General features: G+C 34.1%; 1 protein-coding gene across 6 annotated transcripts in view; it reads left to right on the top strand.

Moving 5' to 3' along the window:
* Window positions 1–21,395, top strand: part of LOC135208721 (endothelial zinc finger protein induced by tumor necrosis factor alpha-like) — a 55,844-nt gene that overhangs the window by 31,003 nt on the left and 3,446 nt on the right. For 3 of the 6 annotated variants that reach the window (XM_064241205.1, XM_064241206.1, XM_064241203.1), the window contains exons 7-8: window positions 616–719; window positions 14,600–16,283. In XM_064241205.1, coding sequence (XP_064097275.1) covers window positions 616–719; window positions 14,600–16,021 — 1,526 coding nt within the window. In that variant the 3' untranslated portion in view covers window positions 16,022–16,283. The other 3 variants (XM_064241208.1, XM_064241207.1, XM_064241204.1) reach the window with 3 other exon arrangements.

The raw sequence follows: 21,395 nt of genomic DNA, 5'->3' as shown, positions 1-21,395 counted from the left end.
GCCAGACGCGCGATCATGGCTAACTTTAACTGTAAGTAAAATAAAAACTACTGAGGCTAGAGAGCTGCAATTTGGTATGTTTAATGATTGGAGGATGGCTGATCAACATACCAATTTGCCATCTAGTCTCAATAGTTTTTAAGATCTGAGGGGAGACAAAAAAAGTGCGGATGGACAGACAAATAGAAAACTAAAAAGTGTAAATTTGCATCTTTTCAGTTTAAGGATGCATTACCTTGCAACTTGCAGTTTGTCAGAATTTAAAAGCCTACAGATTTTGTTTTGCATAAAAGTGACAATCTTGAATGCCAACAGTCATATTGTCAATTGTAAATAAGTTCCATGATCTTCTTTCTTATGGTGTACAATTTATTTAATGGAGGAGATAGTGTTTGCCTGTGCCTCTTTCTATTCTTTAAAACAATATCATAAGTTAAAACAATTTTATAAACCAGTGTTGAAGATTCCAAGATAATTTTTGCTATTTATTTGTTGTCGATTAAACACATAAAGTGTTTTAACTGTTAGTGTTGTCCTACTTTCTTTGCTAACAGGGCGTGGGTCATATTAGCTGTTTATAAATTATCTGTGGGTAATTTTTTACTTCTTTTTCAGGGAATGATGCAGAAGAAAGGGCAGCTGAGAGAGAACAGCTAACTTCTACGTCCGACAATGAGGAAGCAACGGCAAGTGTCAAAGACGATGGATCTTCTGAAAAGGTATGGTATAGGATTTTTTTGCTTAGTGTGCTGATGGACTGCAGTTCCAAAGGATGATTTGCAATTAGATTAACTTTATTTTTTATTACAATGTTATATTTATTTCTTAGATATTTTTTTGAGTTTATTTAATTTTTAATTTTTTATAAAAATCATTCCAATGTTCTTTTGTATTGCAGCAATACAAAGCACTAAGCCAGTTTTAGCTTTGAGCATGTTGCTAATTACACAGTATGCCAGTATTATTACTGGAGAGCAAAATAGTGTTGCTGATGTTTTATCATTTGGTGTTTGGGATGACGTTTTTGCAAACTTCCTTAAAGGACAGGCATTCCTAGTACAGAGGCCATCAGTATAGTATGGCAGCTACATGAAAGTAGTTTGTAATATGAATGTAATTCCTGGAGAAGAGAGCAAAACAGTTGAAAAAATGGTAGAAAATTGTTTTCTCTTTTATGGTAGTGGGATTGGGTATGCTTGCAATGGAGACTGAAGTAATGTCCACAGTAGATGAATAGAAAGTGTCCAGTGGACCTGGAATGTAGACCATGGCTTAAAAAGTGATTGGGAACATCTTCCATTGCCTCCCTCTAAATATTCTGTATTAATAAATCACAAGTAAAATTGAAATATTTCCCTTAGTGCATGAGTTTTTCCAGTTCTTTTGAATTTCCCTTTGCTCTTCCTCATGAAGAATTTTCTTTGTGCCTTTTGTTTGATGATTTTTTCTTTAATGAGATGTGTAAACATGGAGCAAAGTCAGGTTAAAAAATTTTGATAGGTGGAAAAGATAAACAGAAAAATGCTGTGGAGTTTAGGGACAAGGGGATTCTGGAAGGAAACTTTAGTACCATCTGCAGGACTGTGTAAAGTACACTGTAAGTGGTACCCCATATGTGACCTCAGAGTATGATCTTATAGATTATGTACTACATTTTCAAGAGGTTCAGATGCCCTGGTGACTGTGTTTACAGCTTGGAGTACACACTAACCTGTAATACCCTCTCTTTTGCTTGGTTTTTTCTCTTCCTGTTCTTTTTTTACTTTAAAAGTTTTGAAAATTCACTGATTATATGCCAGCATTTATGAAGATGAGAGATCTCGCTGTAATGATAGCACACATTGCTTTTGGCTCGTAGCATTCGATGTACTTTCCAAGGATTGGTGGGCCTAGTTAATTTGGTATTGCCTTTCTTGAAATGCAGAAAAGCAAAGTGCTCATCATTGAAGCTTGATTATCAGAGAAGCAGCTACATGGAATTTTCTTCTAGAAATTACAATGTAGCCAGCTTCAACCCACACATGCAAAAACACACACTTTGAACAGTCAGCTTTAGTAAAAACCTTGTAAGAGATATTTTACATTAATGTTAATGAAAGGAAAATGATATGATTACCTGAAAAGGGAAAGGTGTCAATGCGTAACATTGATGAAAGATCAGTTGCAGTCTTGGAAAACTACTGTTCTTAACTTCAAAGTAGAAATTTACAGTTCTGAAGGAAGGCACCAAGGCTTTTTAAATGTTTATGTGATAATTTATGAAACCTTATAGAGTATTTGACCATTAAACAACGGGATTCTTCTTAGATACTGATATGAAAATTGTTAATTAATAATAAATTTCAAGCTAAAGAGTAGGATAAAAATTTTAATTTTGAAATACTAGGACTGCCTGCTTGTTACTCTCATACACCATAGAGCTGTATGCTTATATATTTTTTGATATACAAACATTTTTATGAATGATGAAGATTATGTTTTTAATAGTCAACTTTTAAATAAATTTCCAATATGATTGCTGAAGAAACTTATAAAAAACTTAAAGAATTCTTGTGCTGTCCATAAATACAGCTTCAGCAGTAAGTTAGATTGTTTAATTAAGTTTTCAGGTATCTAAAATTCTTGTATTTATGTATTGTTTGTATATAATATATAAATATAAACATTTAGTTAAGTATATAACTACCTTAACTCTCATAACTACTATATTATAAAGGTACATTATGTATCCTGAAGACTTAAAATGTAGGACATGATAGTGGTAGTTGTATTTGTATAGATATATAAAATTCATTCTGGTAATTATTTGCATATAATACTGCATTTAATAAATTGTTTATATTTTTATGTAATAATTTTATATTGTAGTCACCTTTAGTGGGTAATGATAGGAGGTACAAGAAATGTGTGAATGTACATGCACTTCTCATACATTGATGTTGTCCATCAGTGAGTTTTTTATTTCTTTTTTATAAAAATTTTTTTGTAGGGGTGTTACTTAACATTTATGTAAAAAACTTACAAGTTTTCTATGATGTAGGTAGTAGTCAGAACTTGTAAACAACAGAATAAGCAAAACTTAGTAAAATATTTTATTTGAATGCAATTCTTACACCAGAATGCAAAGCATAAAACAGCACTAGTTGCTCTTCTTTGTATGAAAAAGAATGCCAGTATGTAATAATTATATTAACAAACTACAACCCACAATGGAAGGTAAATTAAACAAATTGGCTGACCATCTTTTCTCTTGGGAAAATAAAGGAAAAATATCTAATCCCTTTGCACGAGTGAAATTCTTTTCACATGAATTGCAAAGAGATTGAATGAAAGTGTAAATGAATCAAGGTAACTCATGAAAATAGATCATAAGAGTAGTTAACACTTTCACAGCTGCGCAAATAATGACTTGTAGGTGCCCAAGACACTGAGATTCACCCATGCATAGACAGGATTATCTCCAGCTGGATGCTGTTTGTTCTCTTTCATTTGAAGAGGGACTGAAGGGTACAGGAATTTGATTACTATAAGTATTGGTAATAGGTTTGTGGTGAAAAATATTTCGATATCCAGCAATAACAATCTTCCAAGATTTTTCCTTTTGAAAAATCTGTTGGTTACTCAAGTTTCATTTGGGTACAATATTGTTATCTTTTATCTCATCCTTTTAGAGAGGACCTCTATATTTAGTTTTATGTGACGGTGCCTGTTTCATTATCTGTGAAGACTGTTATTTTGAATTACATTATCTATGAAGACTTATTTTTCATTAATGTGAAATACAGTTATTGACTGATATGCTTTGGAACTGATCACCATGGAAAGGCTAATATTTACCTGTTAGGACTGATGTCGATGCATTGTGTTTCAGGAACTAATTGAGAAGTGGAAGACAGTAGATTTTGGTGCATTTCTTCAATGTAAATGGTGCAAATTTTCATCTCTGTCAGAACAAGAAATGTCTGCACATGTCTTTACTCATGCACCGCATAAATGTACTGAGTGTGGCTTAGCACTTGCCCGTCCAAGTGCATTAAACCACCACTTGAAAACTGTGCATAACATAGAAACAAATATAGATAAATACCAAGAAAAGTCATATTCGTGCAGTACTTGTAACAAAATATATGCCTCTGCTGGTGCTCTTCATAGTCATAAGATTAGTGCCCATTCAGGAAAAATATTCTCATGTAAAGAATGTGGTCGCAAGTTTAACCATCCAAAGAATCTTGCCAGTCATGTTGTCAGGCATAAAGAAAGGAAAGTAAAGTGCACAGAATGTAACGCATTATTCTATCTACAAAATGAACTGAATAAACATGTAAATCAAGTTCACAGAAAATGTCGTCCTTATTTTTGTGCAGACTGTGGAAGGTCTTTTGTTCAACGTTCAGTCTTGAAACATCATCGCATGGTTCACTCAGACCATTGCCTTTTGGTGTGTCCATTATGTGGAAGGACGTTTAAGCATAGAAATGCACTTAATCATCATTTAGACCAAGAGAAAAAATTAGGTTGCCAGGCTGTTGTACAAAGTGTTGGTGATGATGGACATGGGGCTTATGAACATTTTGTTGATAATAAAGCATCACAGACCACCAGGTATATGCAGTGTATCGAAAAAAACAAAGACTCTGAAAAGCCTAAGCAAAGCATAAAAGAACATTGCAGCAGGCATGTCACTTCTGAAGACTCTGTGCAGTTAGGTTCTCCTACATTAGCAACATCTCTACCATTGGAATCGGGGGACACGTCAAGCACCTTTAATATAGCATCACAGGAAACTGTCACTTACCCAGATATTGAGCTTTTTGAAGACTCGACATACGTAGAACCATTCAGTTTAGGAAATTCATATGGAAATTCAAATGATCATGTTATGTTAGTTGCTAATTTAAATGAGGATACGACTGGGATAGCTACTTATGTCTTAGATAAAGAAACAGATGATACATTAGAGATTGACAGTTTTAAGACACAAACAGATTTATCAAGCTTGAGTAATGAGCCTGATATAATGGGAAATATAGAATTGGCAGAGACAAAGGTGCCTGTCATCACAAATTCAGCAGAAGGAACAAGTGGGCTGGACTCTGAGGCTGTAGTAACCCAGTATATTAAAGGAAACATTTCCGACTGTTGCGATCTTGGAGATGACTTCATATGTGTTTATGATTCAGTGAATTGTGATGTGTTGGCTGCCAAAAGCTCGTCCCATAATAGTGGTAGTAACTAGGTCAGTCCCTTAAAAGGAAGGTTGTTTCAGTTTGTGTGCCTATTGTAGTATGTTTCTTATGAATGTATAGATGAATTTTTAAAAAATTAAATAAGCATTTTGGGGAAGACATAACAAATAGTCTTTGAAATAGTAAAAGGGAGGGAAGTGTTTTTAAGTATATGTACAACTGTACATTGATTTGTATGAAGCTACCTATCTACTTTCAAGGGAACAGAAAGACATATTAAGGAGAAAATTCTTTTTCATGGTTTGTTGACATGTCAGTAATGTAAGCTTTCATTTCTTTGGTAATAAAAGGTAAAAATGAAGTACAAAATATATCATAAAGAAGTACAATATTACGTACCTCATATAAAGAAGTATCCTGTTATTCTGTTTTGCTTCTATATTAATCATAAATATGGAAAAAAAAATTTTAGACATTGCATATAACATATGAAGTTTTATTTTTAATACTGTATTAATTTTAACTAGGTAAATTTACACACTATTGAACATTCCATTGGTAGTTTCCATTGTTTGGTTTTAAGTATACAAACTAGAAAACCGTAAATAGTTCATTTTTAAAAATTATCGAAGATAAAGGATCTTCCTGTCCCCAGTGCTTGGGTTCTGTGTATAAATACGCACCACAATGGAGAAAATTACTGTCATGGTTGGCCTCTTAAGACTTTTACTTATGAAAATTCAGGCCAAGTGTACAAGTTTAGCCAATGGGAAATGAGCAATCAGTTTCAGTGACAATGAACAAATTGTATACAGACTACTGTGGTCCCTTATAATGAATTTAGACTCAACAAATATAAAGTCCATTAAAATAAACATATTATGCACTTAGCAATTTGGAATGCTTGATTTCATGTTACTTAGGTAATATTTGAATAGAACCAAATAAAGAAATATGAAATGCTGTAAGTTCCATTTGGGAGGAAAACATTTTATATTAATAGTAACTGCCATACTTTAACTGTTGTCAGTAGCTATTATGCAAATTAACAAAACATACCTGTCTGTTTTACCATTCAAATGTCAAAGCATCAAAGTTTTTAAATATGTATTACCCACTTAGTGGGAAAGTAGCATCAACAGTTGTAAACCTTGATTCATTATGCATGGGTTTTTGTGATTATGCTAAATGTTGCATTTGCTATCATTAAAAATCAGTAAATATTATCTAAGGTGACAATATATATTGTAACTGTAATTCTTTGAATCAGACAAATATGTAGTCATCTTACGTATTTTATACTGTACAGCTTTGTACATATATCAGGCAACAAGCTTCAGCTTTTTAAAATGTAATCAATATGTATTGGTTATTGTCTGCTGATCATTTTGCTTTGTTAGTAATTACCAATCCCTTTTAATTACAGTTCTGGTACAATGATATTGTGTGAGGGTTACTTATGCTGTATTGATCCTTTTCCAGTTCAAGATTAATCTCCACATTATACCTACCAACACTGTCAATGTTTTATTTAATTATGTATATTTTAATGACAGCATTGCAACGAAAAATATGCTAGAATGTAAATCCTTGTTTGTTTCACCACCAACTCATTACTTTACTTAAAACTAGCCATTTTCAATTTCTTTAGTTATGGTTATGGTTCAATCCATAACTAAAGAAATACAAGGGAAGTCAGCTGGTACTACACATACATGGATGGATCCCAGGTCTTGAGTAGCAGTAAGAATCATTCTTTGGGTTGTTCATTTATGTATTTACTACATACTACTAGTACACACTTGGAAAGTTCCCAGACAATATTTTGTGTTTGTGGCACTCATTCCTTAGACTGCATTTACTCTTTTGCATTTTCACAGTGTATTTGTGTGTATGTATAATATATATATTATATATATATATATATATATATATATATATATATATATATATATATATACGTGATATATATATATATATATATATATATATATATATATATATATATATATATATATATATATATATATATATACATATATATATATATATATATATATATATATATATATATATATATATATAATATAAATACTAATACACCATGCAAATGTAAAAGAGTAAATGCAGTCTAAGGAATGAGTGCCACAAATACAAAATAGTGTCTGGGAACTTTCCAAGTGTGTACTAGTAGTATGTAGTAAATACATAAATGAACAACCCAAAGAATGATTCTTACTGCATCAAGTCCCTGGGAGCCTCCGTGATCATATATATATATTATATATATTATATTCTATATATATAGATATATCTATATATATATATATATATATATATCTATATCTATCAAGCTACAAATGTCCTTTAAAATCTCATTCGCTCTGCCTTGGAATTAATATATTTTCATATATGTTTAACCAAAGGGGAATTTTTTAGGCGATAATAGATTTGCCAGCTGACGGGCACTGTCGTCCTGGATTTGAAGGTGTTGATGGTTCGTGCTCGTCAGCCGGCAAATCTATTATCACCTAAAAAATTCCCCTTCGGTTAAACATATATGAAAATATATTAATTCCGAGGCAGAGCGAATTAGATATTAAAGGACATTTGTAGCTTGATATATGTATACGAATCACGGTAATGTGATATGACTTATATAGTATATATATATATATATATGTATATATATATATATATATATATATATAATATATATATATATATATATATATATATATATATATATATATATATTATATATATATATATATATATATATATATATATATATATATATATATATATATATATATATATATACATATATATATATATATATATATATGTTTTTTTTTTTTTTTTTATTTCTTTGCATATTTGAATGAAGAAATGAACAGCACTTGATTAATCACACGGTTCTCTTCCAATGCTTGTAGATGGGAGGGGATAGAACTGGGTATAAATGATTATGTTGTATGGTCTCTTGTACCAAATCCAATTTATGTAGTTGGGGCTCATTTATCCTGCTCATTCCCAAGTTTGTGATGGAAACTTGGAACCCATGAGTTGGTGATGAAAATACTTGAAATTTCGTTCCCGACCCCATGGGCATTTGAAGGGGATGATTGAGATTAGATGCTTTAGTGACCTGGGCAAGCCATGATATTATCTGAATATGAATTGACATCTTAGTCATGAGTATCAATATCTGTTCTTTAGTAGTGGTAGGCACAAGGCATACGAGAGTACCAACAAAATCAGGATAAGTCAGGGTATTATCCCATCCCTTGGAATCAGGAAAAACTTGGTTGCGCAGGTACTTGGGACGTATGTCAGGTCGTGCCAGACTACCTAACATCTTTTCACTTATGGAACACCTTGGACACCTCTGTCTGCACTGTTCTCCTCCCCTCTAATTTAAGCTTATCAGAAATTTTTGAGGGCTTGGGAGGCCATTTGCATGGACTCTAGCCTCTTGAAGTTTGATTTCACCTTGATGGCAGTCCTCCTTCTTAGTCTCAACTGGTTACCCTAAAGTCTTAAGACTCCAGTCTGGATAAATGTAGGCTCCTGGTGACAAGGTAGTCTCCATGTTGCAGAAGGGGACCATTGAAGAAATTCACCAGAGAGACTGGGATGCTACAAAACCTTCAGGATGTTAAAGATCAGTAATAGATCTTGGTTGTATCAACAGGTTTCTTTGTCTGACTCCTTTCTGGAAGGAGGCTATAGGGTCCATTAAGAGATTGGTGTGCAAAGGTGGCTTCCCGTCTATAACTGGATGACTGGCTATTCTTGGCTTTTTCCAAGGAGGAGTTGCAAAGATATGTGCAGTTTCTTTTAGCCTTACGTCATTTTTGGGTCTGCAGATCAACATGGAGAATAGCCTTGATATCTTCCATGCAGGCAGATTGTTGAAGAGTTCGCTTCCCATACAGATTAGAATCTGTCATCCCCAGGACACCATCCTGGCATTTCTATCATCGGTTCCGTAATGCATTCTAGTAAAGGCTGTGTTAGGATGTGTGAGCATGTCCATTTAAAGAACAAACCTATTTTACATATGCTGTACTGCCCAGTGTTGTAAGGTGTTAGCCATTAGATATGTCATCAGGTATATGAAGTGTGGAGTCTTAATTATTCACTATATGTATTTCATATACATGATTGCTGCCTTAGCCTTCATACATTGCTGTTGTATAAGCTGGCTGCATTATTTGTTTAAAATCTCAATTTGAACCTTTTTGATTAGAATCAGCTTCCTAATTTTGCACTAGGATCACTAAAACAGAATCAAGTATTCTACAGCAGACTTCCTACAGAATGCATGGGAGCCACAGAAATGAGAGATGATATGGCAGGGATATCAGTTTCCTAATTTTTCACTAGGATCACCAAAACAGAGTCAAGTATTCTACAACATACTTCCTACAGAACACTTGGAAGCAACAGAGATGAGAGATGATATGGCAGGGATATTTTGATGCACCATGGCAGAGACATGGAATTCAAATAAGTAGCACGAAGAGAGAATAAAATGTGTCATTATACACTGGTGTATGAAGCACCAGGAGAACCAAGACAGGAATGAAGATACCAGACATCCCATTAATGTTAATGAATATTTTCACTTGCTGGGTTTAGTTTCAACTTGCTGAATGTTCATACATATAACATGAAAGAACAGACAGTGCAGATACAAAGAGGAGCTAAAATGTTGACCTGATGCACTGATGACATCTAGAAGGGATGTGTACTAGTCCAGTCATAGGAGAACAATGACATGAATATCTGGACATAACAGTGCACTGGATAGGTAAGCAGACAGTACAATGCACACTGAGTATCAATATTGTTGACAAGCTGATAGGCACACATGCTGAACAACGTGCTGTCATGGAAGGAGCAGATTACCATTTGCATGATTCTTGATATTGAATCTTGAACTAACATACAATTGCTCCTTAAGTTCTTTATAAACAAGAATTTGAACTACCCTGAGAGACCAAGTTCACCTATAAGCAAGTCATAGGCACTGGGTTAGATGAGCAATAATGTTTCAGGTAGAGCAAGTTAAATGATTATGTAGTACTTTGTCAAATCATGGTGTGATAGAAAAAGTGATATTGCAGCTGAACAAGTATCTCTTTAGCCCGTGTGGATGGGGCTTTAGAGCAACGTAGTCTTGTAATATTGTCCATTTCTAAATCACATTTAATGTAAAATGAGTAGTGAATAATGCAAGCGAGAGGCAGTCTGTATGACAAGGGAAGCATGTCAAAACTGTGCCTGGTCTATCATAAATTTAGGGAGCTCCTTGCCATTTTGTTGACTAACCTGGACTAGTGAAGTTGAAGATAGAGAAGACAAACTCCTATTCAGAATGCAGAGGAGACGTCAGAAGAGAGCATACTTCGACATTTTAAGTCCTTAGGTTTTTAAAATTTATTGGGATATATTAGTCCCAAAGGTATACATTTGTTTTATACATTACTGTGGTCTGAGAAAACATTTTCTCAGAGGCAGTAATGCATAAAAAAGGTTGATGACTAAAATCTTAGCTAACACTGCACTACAGTGGACAGTATATCATAAGTAAAATAAGGGGTCTGTTTTTTTTAACATAAAAAATATTGGGAAGTTTTAATTTCTTTGTTTTATACATATGGGAAAGGTATTTTAGAGTTAACATAAGGTAAAAATATCATGGAACTTTCTAAGGCATTAGATCATTTATGGTACAATACACTGTACGTATATACTACTCAATAAGTAGTTGGAAATTTAAAATAGTAGTCTTGATGAAAGTCTTGTGCATTGCAGGTTCTTGTTGAATATACTTCTATCAGCACCCTTAGGGAAGATGGAGAATCTGACAAGTACATGAAACAGTTATCTAAGAGCTTTGCAACAACTTCAAAATCAGGAAAAGGATTATTTAAAAACAAAAAGCATTTTTGTAACTTGTGTAGACTTACTTTTGAGTATGCACAAGATTACAAAGACCACATGAAGACTCATAGCAGCTATGAATGTGCTATATGTGGCAAACTTGTTGCTAAACGTGGCATGCTGACACAGCACTATGTTAAGTTCCATGGTTTAAAGATAAATCCAGAGTCGGAGCATCTTTGCTGGGTGTGCGGGAAGCAGTACCAATCTAAAACAGCTGTTACTTATCACATTGCAACAGCTCATAATGATGCAAGGTTGACATGCAATCAGTGTGATAAAGTCTTCAAGCACATAAAAAATTTAAAAGCCCATATGAAGCGTCATGGGGAAAAAATGGCAGCTTGTGACAAGTGTTCAGCAAAGTTTTATACCACCTCAGAATTAGGGTACCACTATAATTCAGTGCATCAGAATGCTAGGTGTTGGAAATGTGAAATATGTGGAAGGGAGTTCAGTCGTGCAAGTATATATTCCAGTCATTTAGAAAAGCACAAACAAAAGACATACGAGTGCACAATCTGTTACACACGCTTTAGACGTAAAGCGCATGTTGAAATGCACATGAAACAGCACAACAATTCTTCAGATCTTGTGCCTTCTCTTAAAGATAAGATTAAAAAATATCTTCGGTGTAATAACTGTAATGCCTTGTTTGACAGCCAGGAATTAAAGGACAGTCATCTTTGTGGTGAACAGAGACCTACTGTGAGATCAGCAGAAGTTATTTGTAATGACTGTCATGTTACATTTCCTTCTAAACATGATATGAGTGCACACATTTGTCGCCAGAATCCAGGTCCTGTATTGGTAGAGCCTGCTCAAGTAGGAGAAAATGTTCAAATTTACGCTGAACCAGGAAATATAGAACCTGGATCAATTGGAATGGGGTCAGATGAATGGGATACTTGTTTTGTGGTGTTTTCTGAAAACAGTGTTTCTGGAACAAGTGAGTTAGTACTTTAGGAAAAGTGAGGTGCCTTGTTTGGCTGTAATGAATATTAACAATAAGTGATATTAGTAACATGAAAATGAAAGAAGAATATCAGGTACAAGAATCATAGCAGAGCACTTCAAGTTTCCATTCACACTTAATAATAACCAAAAAGATACATTCAGATCCTCATGATTTAATTTTAAAACTTGCTCAAATCTTTTGATAATGAAATCTAGTATTATTGTAAAATGTTAATAATTCCTTTAACTACTTTGCTGTGCTATTCTTTTCCTGCTTAATATTCTTTTGTTACTCCTTATTCCAGTATTATTATTATTGTTTTTTGTTCATGCTCTGTTCTTATCATTCTTTTTCATACTTTCCATTACCCTGCCTTACACTCCTTGGCTTGTTGTTCATTCAGCTCTGGTGTGTAAGTTTTCCATCTCTTTTTGTTTTAATTTCCTTCCTTTCCTCTCACCTTTCACATTTATCGTTTCTTCTTTGAGTGCTCAAAATACAAAGTACGTAGTCGCATTCACCTGACATAAGTTAGTGGCAGGTTTGTGTAACCCTGTAACAGTTACTCTTCTTTAAGCTACCATTTTAAATGAAAGAATTGTAACTTTACTGTCATCTCAGACACATAAATTCATGTCTGGCATCAAGTTATTAGCCTAGTAAGAGAATAAAATTATTTCTTTACCACTCTAATTCAACCTTTGGTTTCAAGTTAAGTTAGTTGTAAGTTATTGTAACGTATAGATTCAAACTGAAAATTTTAGTTCTTATTGTATATGTGGCATTTTATATACCTGTCATTTGTGTTTTGTTGTGGTCACTTATGTACATAGTACTGTTCTTAGCACTTTGTGATATGAGATATAATTTTGCAATGACTTTTGCATAATGTTATTTTTATAGAATAATTTTAAACTTTTATACAGATTTTAATACATTTACAATAATTTTTTAAAGGACCATAATTTACCCTGATGTTTACATTATTATTATATTATTATTATTTTTGCTATACAATATTAGGGTTATACAAGAAAGAGTTGGGGCAATAATAATATTTTGTTTGGCAAAGAGAGGCTTACCCCAGGTGGTAATGCCCTTGAACCCTATGGTAATTAAGACACTGGAAGTACAAAAAAAAGGAATACTATGTATAAAGATAGACAGATAGATAAATTGACCATTAAAAGGGAAATGTAGTGGAGTGTAGGTGACATCAAAATTATGATGAAGATAAGCTAATCAACACTAGGTGAAAGAGTAGGTGGGTCATTGTCATTATAACTATCAAATATAGTTTAACCAGACCACTGTATCATGTCTGCAGACTTATAAGGCTGTCCCAAAGTATTTGTTCTTGAATGGTAAGAACAGTAAGTAAAAATTCAAACAAGGCAAATTGACACTGACTGCTAAGTAAGCACCAAGGAGAATGGATGAATAATATGCAAAAAGTTAAGAAGCTAGGGATGAAAAGATGCTGTAAAGAACGAAAAGTAGCTTATAATGTACTGGGATTGGAAACCATCACCATAAATGTGGTACGTATTTTGTACGATAAACAGTGAGCATAAAACAAGCAAGATCAACGTTTGTTGAGGGATTGTACATTTACATGAGAAGTGAGCGTATTGGTTAAAACATACCTGGGAATCTAGATGACACATGCAGGGAGAAATTACTTCCCTGTGGATGACAGAAAAAGATGGGTTTTCTTTGGAACTTTTGGGGCACTAATAGGCATACATATGATTAACTGGTTTTTATGAAAAAAGATTGTTGTAAAGTGGTTTTACTCTTCTTTTTTTTCTAGTTTAAAGCTAATTTTCTTGATCAAGTTGAAAAATTAGACAAAACATTTTAGTAAATATAAAGTTGTTATTTTGCACTTTCTACTTTATCCTTATTTTTCTTTTTGTGGATGAAAAGAAACAATGATCTGTGGTTTTATTTTGCTCAAAGGCTGTAAGTTTTTTAAGCTCAGAGCGTTTTATGATGATGTGCTTTGGTTCATGATACTCAACAAACAGTCTGCAAGTGTGACAGATGTGGACAATCAAATTTTACCTAAGTATTGGTCTTATTGGAGTGTCCTTTCAATACTTATGATATGGCTCCCAGGAGTTATATAATTTTTATTTATACAAAATCTATATTATTATTATGTAAATTTCATATAGAAGTCATGTGTTATATAAAAGTGCTGCAAGCCTTTAAGCTTCTTTGAACATTATTGACTTGTATACATGGGCTGTGATCATAACTTTATTGTATAAAGATGGAGAAAGGTTTGAGTGACGCCATGTTTTTTCTTTTTTGTGATTCACTTATTGGGGAGAAGTCCTAACAGGGAATTCCAATAATCTCTCTCCTTTTGTTGTCATTTAAAATCTAAAAGTCCTACCTCTCATCTTATATTAAGGGCAGTTTTTGAAGAAGCCTAACTGTATATGTGAAGGTGATACATAGACCGTTTTCTGAAGGTATCATTGTTTTACAGGCTCTTCAAGTTACTCGCCCGCGGGAACCTGGCAAGCGGGTGCCAGTTCTGTCAGAGAAGATGCGGCAGAGTCTTGCAGAGCTGTCACGCTATTCCAGGTCCATGCCTCAGTCAGACTCTTCATGCATTATGAAAAAAAAGGTAAAATCTTTGGAAGACGATGGGGGTAAACCTCGTGCAAAGAGGGCCTATAGAAAGAGACCTCATATCATTCATTTGTGCAAATTTTGCATGAAAGTTTGCCAAACTGGTGAACAGCTGAAAGAACATCAGAAAACTCACAAAACTATTGAATGTCAGTTTTGTGGAAAGATCTTAGCACGAATAGGATCTTGGGAAAACCACCTGAAGGTCTTCCATAACGTTGAAATTCAAGTACCTGGAAATGAAGAAGCTTTGAAGAGTTCAAGGGACGAAGTGGACTGTAACGTTTGTGGGAAAAAGTTTTATTCGAAGGCAGCACTTGCTTACCATTTGAAGCTTCATGATGGCATTAAATATGTTTGTGATATATGTAACAAAGTGTTTAATCATCCGAGTAACTTTAGAACACACAGAATAAGACACACAAAGAAAAACTTTTACTGTGATAAATGTGGGAAAGGTTTCCATACAAATTTTTCCCTCATTATGCATGATAACCAGACCCATAGAAAAGCTAGGTCATGGAAGTGTAAATTTTGTGGACACGCATTCACACGCTGTGCTTCATACAAAGAACACATACGAATACATACAGGTGAAAAACCATTTGAGTGCTCAGTCTGTGGTGTCAAATTCCGCAAAATTCATCATCTCAAAATTCATAGTCGGCAACATGTGCCCAAAACTCATCGAAATGGGCCGTTTAAATGCCAGCAGTGTCCAGCTATGTTCTTGCATAAGATATCATACGACCGCCACCAAAAATTCAGACATCCAGAGAACCAAGATAAGAAATTGCACATGCTGACTACTGATAGCCAGCATTTATTTACAACACCACGAATACTGCTCAGAAATAACTCTGAAGATTATGACTTTGAATGTGATGAAGGCATTGAAATGGTTCGTGTTGATGATTCTGGGATTGGTCCTGGAAATGCAGAGAGTCAGTGTGTTATTGTTCTTTCAGAAGCTACTGGTGAAGAGGATCAAAAAGCTTTCTTGCAACAGATTATTGCAAGTGGCATTCCAGCTGTTAAGACTGATTTGCCCAGTAAGTTTTCTACTAAAGACGATGTGGAAGAAGACGAAGAAGAGGATAGTAAAGTTCTTGAGTTTGAAGAGGCACATTTGGTTTCTTTGCCTGAGGACATGCAACTAGGTGATCAAATGGATGCCTCACAGCTGCAGCAGCTAGCTGTTGCCTCGCTAGAAGATGGAAAAATTCAGGTCCAGATGAATGGTGAAACATTTGATGTTTATACAGTGACAGAGTGAATTATCTGTTTTGGGTAATGTTTGAAAAGTGATATTTTTTTCTTGGTAACAGGGTTAGTATGGAGGTACCATAACTTGTTTAACAAGATTTGTATCATATCTATTTGTATAAAAATATTTGTAATGGTGACTGTGAAATGCTGGGCATTTCTGAGCGAATAATGACTTTAATTTTTGTTGTGCTACAACCATTGCTCCTCTCTGATGTTAAATATTTTAACAGCCCTAGTGTTGTCCTTTATATTAAAGGATTTGAATGCCATATCATGTCTTTACTTTTTAGTCCTAAAACAAAATGTGAGTTTGAGTACCCAGTATTTGTACAATATTTAATTGTGGAATATAAACACAATGACCTTTGTAAAAGACTAGAGGAAATCTTAATCAATGTAGTACTAGATGATTACAGGTGTATATATAACTAGAATAAACAATGAAGAATTGTAAAACATACAAAATGACAACAAAATAGTAAAATAATCATTATTGAATAAACCCATACGTACATAACAAGTGTATCAAAACCCACTCAAGAGTCATTGATAAAACTTGTGAAACATTTGGTTTACATATGATGACAGTCCTGTTGTATTGATAGACTACTACACTGAACTCTGTAGACTTAAATCTGTGATTATTTAATGATTTCACTTTAGTTAATTGAATATTTTAGTTAATAAAACTTTTTTTTTTATTTCCTGAAAAGGGATTGTTCCTTACATTGACACTGACAACAAGATTGACCTAGAAATGTTTTGCAACATTCCAATAAATATTCATCTCTGAGTAAAGGCGCTGTCACATTAGCGAAATTTCCGTCGACTTTTTCTGAGTTTGTCGTCGACTTTCCAAAGAAGCCGACGTCATTCCGTACTCTGGTCGTCACACACGTTCATCATCATACCGTGGTTGTCGTCGTCAAAACGCAAACAAACCATCTGAGCTGTGACTTCCCGGAACGATAAAATAACTGTGCTTTAAAACAAAGCAACTAGTGGGTCGTGCTTGCATGTGTTTAATGATGCTGCATATAATTAAAAAAAAAAAAGTCTTTGGGTTCGGTCCTGGTTAAAAAGATGTGAAAAGTTTTATTTAAAAAAAATAAGCTAGGGCTAGCTTAGATAGGCTATTCGTAACCTTGTTTACACAACCACAGTCAGACTGTATTTTAAATTAAGCTAGAGAAACACTGCACAAATTTTAAAGATTTTTGTTTATATTTGCTAATGCAAAAAAAAGCAGACCTAGGCTATATAACAATCTGATATTCACGATATAGCGTGCTTATCTGTATGAAGATCTGCAAGTTCAAGAAAGTTTTCGCATGGTGATTTCTTGGTAATTTTTTCATTTAAGACCCTTTCTCTTAAAACTATCATGCATATGGTCCCATAAGCATCGTCTCTCCCCCATATCTTTGACCAAAAACTGTTCTGGCGATCTTGTCCACTGTACCAAGAACACCATCTTGCCTCTGATGACTTGAAATGCGCGCTCTCCGATATACAAACAATAAAGTCGACGGTAGCGATGGGTTGAATTTGATCGGTACCGTTTTCAAAATTCGTGACGACGACACTAAAAAGTCGTCAAAACATGAAAAGTCGACGTCAAGTTCAAAAGTCAACGGAAATTTCGCTAGTGTGACAGCGCCTTTACTCATTCTTGCCAAAAATGCAAAGATGATATTTTAATTCAAGATGGACTCACACATACATTAGAATGAAAATTGTTGCGAATGACTAAAATGGACAAAATTTGTTTTTAATAATAATCTATGAACGGAGAAATCAAGTCATGATTATCTTAAGTATATCACAGATGTTTTTGAAATCTAGAAACTGTAAAACCTGATTATGAAAATGTTATATTTACCTAGAACAAGGGGTTGCTCTTCTGTTGTGTGTATTGCTTTGGACTATGACTTTTTTTTTTGAGGAACATAGCCTCTACCCCAGACTATGAACATTGATACAGCTGGCTCAGTGATAGAACTTTTGTATTATAATAGAGGAAACTAAATTCTTGTTTTAAGAAATATTTGAGAAAGTTTACTTTTATTTTGAAGGAGTGCAAAAAATCCTTTAGACTATTTATATTTTGCAGCCTTGAACACCTCTTGTGACACCATCTGTTGGATACTGTACATAATGCAGTGATGAATTCACTCCCTGCATCTCCTCTAAATTATACTCCCAGCCACTTTCCTGAGTGTACATTTTACTGATATTTCTCACCTTATATTCTATAGTATGAATTAATTAAAGAGAAAGTTATATTTATATTCTTTCTCTGAAGCTACTGTATAACATATATAAAAGATGAGTTGAATCATGGCGTATTTTTATTCTAAAATTATTATATTAGCAACAGGAAACTTCAGTATCCCACAAAGTTTTTATGCAGTTAGCATTAAGGCACTGATAAACCATTGACAAAAATACAAACAATGAGAATAGTAGAGGCAAACTTGATGCATCTGTTGGGAAATGGTGATACATCGGATTACAAAACAAAACAAAATTAATTAATCGTATACTTGGTGTGTTATGGGAATCATAAGAAATTATTATACTGTATGATGCAAGGCACAGTGAGGCTTGACCACTTTTACCATGCTACAGCTTGTACTTACTTGTTGGCTGGATGGGAAACTTCTTGAATTTTTGGGGAGCTGCATTCAACAATGGAAAAGTGAGTTGGCAGATCTTGGACTTGGGGATAAGAGGGAGCTGCTGTACATGAACTATAAATTATATTTTGTAACAACACTCAAATTTCACCAAACAGAAAGGATAAATATCGAAAAAACTACAGGAATTTTGTAACTCAACATTTTTCATTTTATCCGGTCATAAAATTTTAAGGAACCTAAAATTTTTCAGGTAGTATCTAATTTAATGTCATATTTCTTGTGTCAGAAGAAACTCTTTGGGCCAGTCTTGTGAAAGATAAGATTTTTGACTCTGTGGTATGATTAAAATATTTTAAAAAACCAAATTTTATTTTCTTTTTGTCAAGGAAGAGCCATTACTTTTACATAGCGAAACTATCTGTTGTACTCAGTTCCCAGACATGTCATCCACCAAAAGAAGATAAGGTGGCTCAGTTAGAGTGGAATATGTGCAAAGGTTCCCACCATTTTAACATGTTTAAATGAATTGCTCCATGCATTTTATTCCAGCTGCACTGGTGTTGGGAAGCAGGCTCTCCTTATAAAAGTAATGGGTTGTACTGCAAATAATGTATTATGTTTTACTAAAACTAGATCTTTAGAAACTGACCGAAGCACAAAGAGAGATACTTGGAAAAACAAGAGGAGATTGCTGACAAATCCTTGTATTCTGAGAATGGTATTGGTGAGTTGTCAGCCAAAGATTTATTAATAAAATACATATATACCTGTTAGAAGGAGGAAAGGTTAACAGAATCAGAGTAAGGAGGGAGACAACTTAGTAATTTGCAAAACAAACCTTTCCTTAAGGATCAGGATATTGAAAGAAGCTCCAGTTAACATCTAACCACATAAAAACAAGTCTGTGTAAAAATATTTTTGATGATGATGACAGTTCTATAGAATTCATATAGTAAAGCTGACCACTTCTTTCTGCTTCTCACTGCAGAAGGTAGAAAACTATAGTAGGGAATTCATCTGTTCTTCTACATGCTGGAAAACTTGCTATCTGTTTTCCTTGTGGGATGATGTACTAAGTTTCAACCAAAATTCCAATTGCCTGAAATCAAAACATCCAAGGAAACCAAAAATCGCAGGATTCCTAATGATACATATGCTCCAAAAATGCTGCAGTCTAGTAAAACAGTCTTATTTGCTGCTTTGAGGTCCTTCTGAATGACAAGGAGAGCCATGAAGGCTACCTTCTCAATGAAATGAGTCGGGAAGAACAACTCTTTTAGGCAATAGATTAAGACCTGAGAAGGTCAAGAGATGCCTGAACCATGACCTTGTGAGATCTGTTGGTAGCAAAACGACAGAGGAATGGTATGAGGCTACTCTGAGGAACAAAGTCCCTTCACTACTAGATAGTTGACTAACCCACACTTAAAACCTAAAGTAAATGTCAGGTCATGAAGTCTGCAAGTACAAAGTATGCAGCAGATGCAGAGTAGAACCTTGACCAGTCAGAACCTTAATCTCATCAGAGTTTCAAGGACACTTCTAGCTGATTTCAGACTAGCTGACTCACAAAATTACCAGGAAAAAAAGTTTATGCTCATTAAGTAACCTATCTACTCGGCCAGGGGAGAAAAACCTGAGGCAGTAGCAACAATCTTACACCAAGAAATTGAGGAGATAAAAACACATTGGAAGGTACATATGCAGCTGCCGTAAGAACAAGGATTTACTGGTGTTTTGGTTTTTGCTCTGAGCATTTTTGTATCTGTTTTTTATATGAAAGTGGTGTGCATATAGGTAACATCAGTAGGTCATTAGTTTCTTGTAGAGGGCACATATTTAACCAACCATAATTTTATTAGAAGTTTACTGTAATACTAATCATCTTATTTCCAGAAGCTGAGATTTGGCTATAAGAGGAGTGAATCACATTGCCCATATTGTACCTTTGTAGCACCTTCGGATGAAGTTTTGCATACACACAAATGCATCACACATAGGGACATGGACTGCCCGTACTGTGGTAAATTGTTGGCAACATGGTGGGCATATGAACGGCACGTGGGTAAATTTCATGCAGATGAATTACCAGAGAAAATGAAGCAAAAGCAGAAAGCTAAAGAGGTATGCATTACCACAAGTCTATACGATGAATAAGCACCAGCTGTAATCTTCCACTATTAATATTCTGTTAGTGTTATCAACATGTTTAGTACATCTGCAGTGCATTCAGAATATTTGTTTATTTCAAGATTATGCAGCATAACTAATTTATTTCATAATTGAAAGTTTTTGTCAAAAATAGTCTTTTAAGGTCAAATTCTATTTTGTGTTTTATTATTAATTTACTTAAAATAAGGAAAATTTATATGTATTTTTAATTTGTATACTGATGATGCTATCTTCATTTCACAGGCATCTGTAAAGTTATCAGAAACAAGGAATGTAAAGAAAAGAGGACGTAAGAAAAAGATACAGCAATGTGAAACTTGCCATAAAGTCTTCAAGTCACGTCCATCATTAACTTATCACGTTGCAATAAATCACTCTGAGTAAGTAGTTCATTGGTAAGCGTAACCATTCGTGACAAAAGTAATCACAAACTATGTAGATAATGACTGAAAAGACACATGAAAGTGAAGATAAAGATATAAAGTGAATTTGTAAGGACAAAAGGAAAAGAGATGAAAATATGTGTAATTAGTTTAGAATAAAATGAGATTTTGCAAAGGTGTGACA

This window comes from Macrobrachium nipponense, chromosome 35 (genome assembly GCF_015104395.2).
Source record: "Macrobrachium nipponense isolate FS-2020 chromosome 35, ASM1510439v2, whole genome shotgun sequence".
In the NCBI taxonomy this organism is placed as follows: Eukaryota; Metazoa; Arthropoda; class Malacostraca; order Decapoda; family Palaemonidae; genus Macrobrachium; species Macrobrachium nipponense.
Note: the sequence above shows the minus strand (reverse complement) of the source record. Positions and strands in the feature narration are given on the sequence as shown.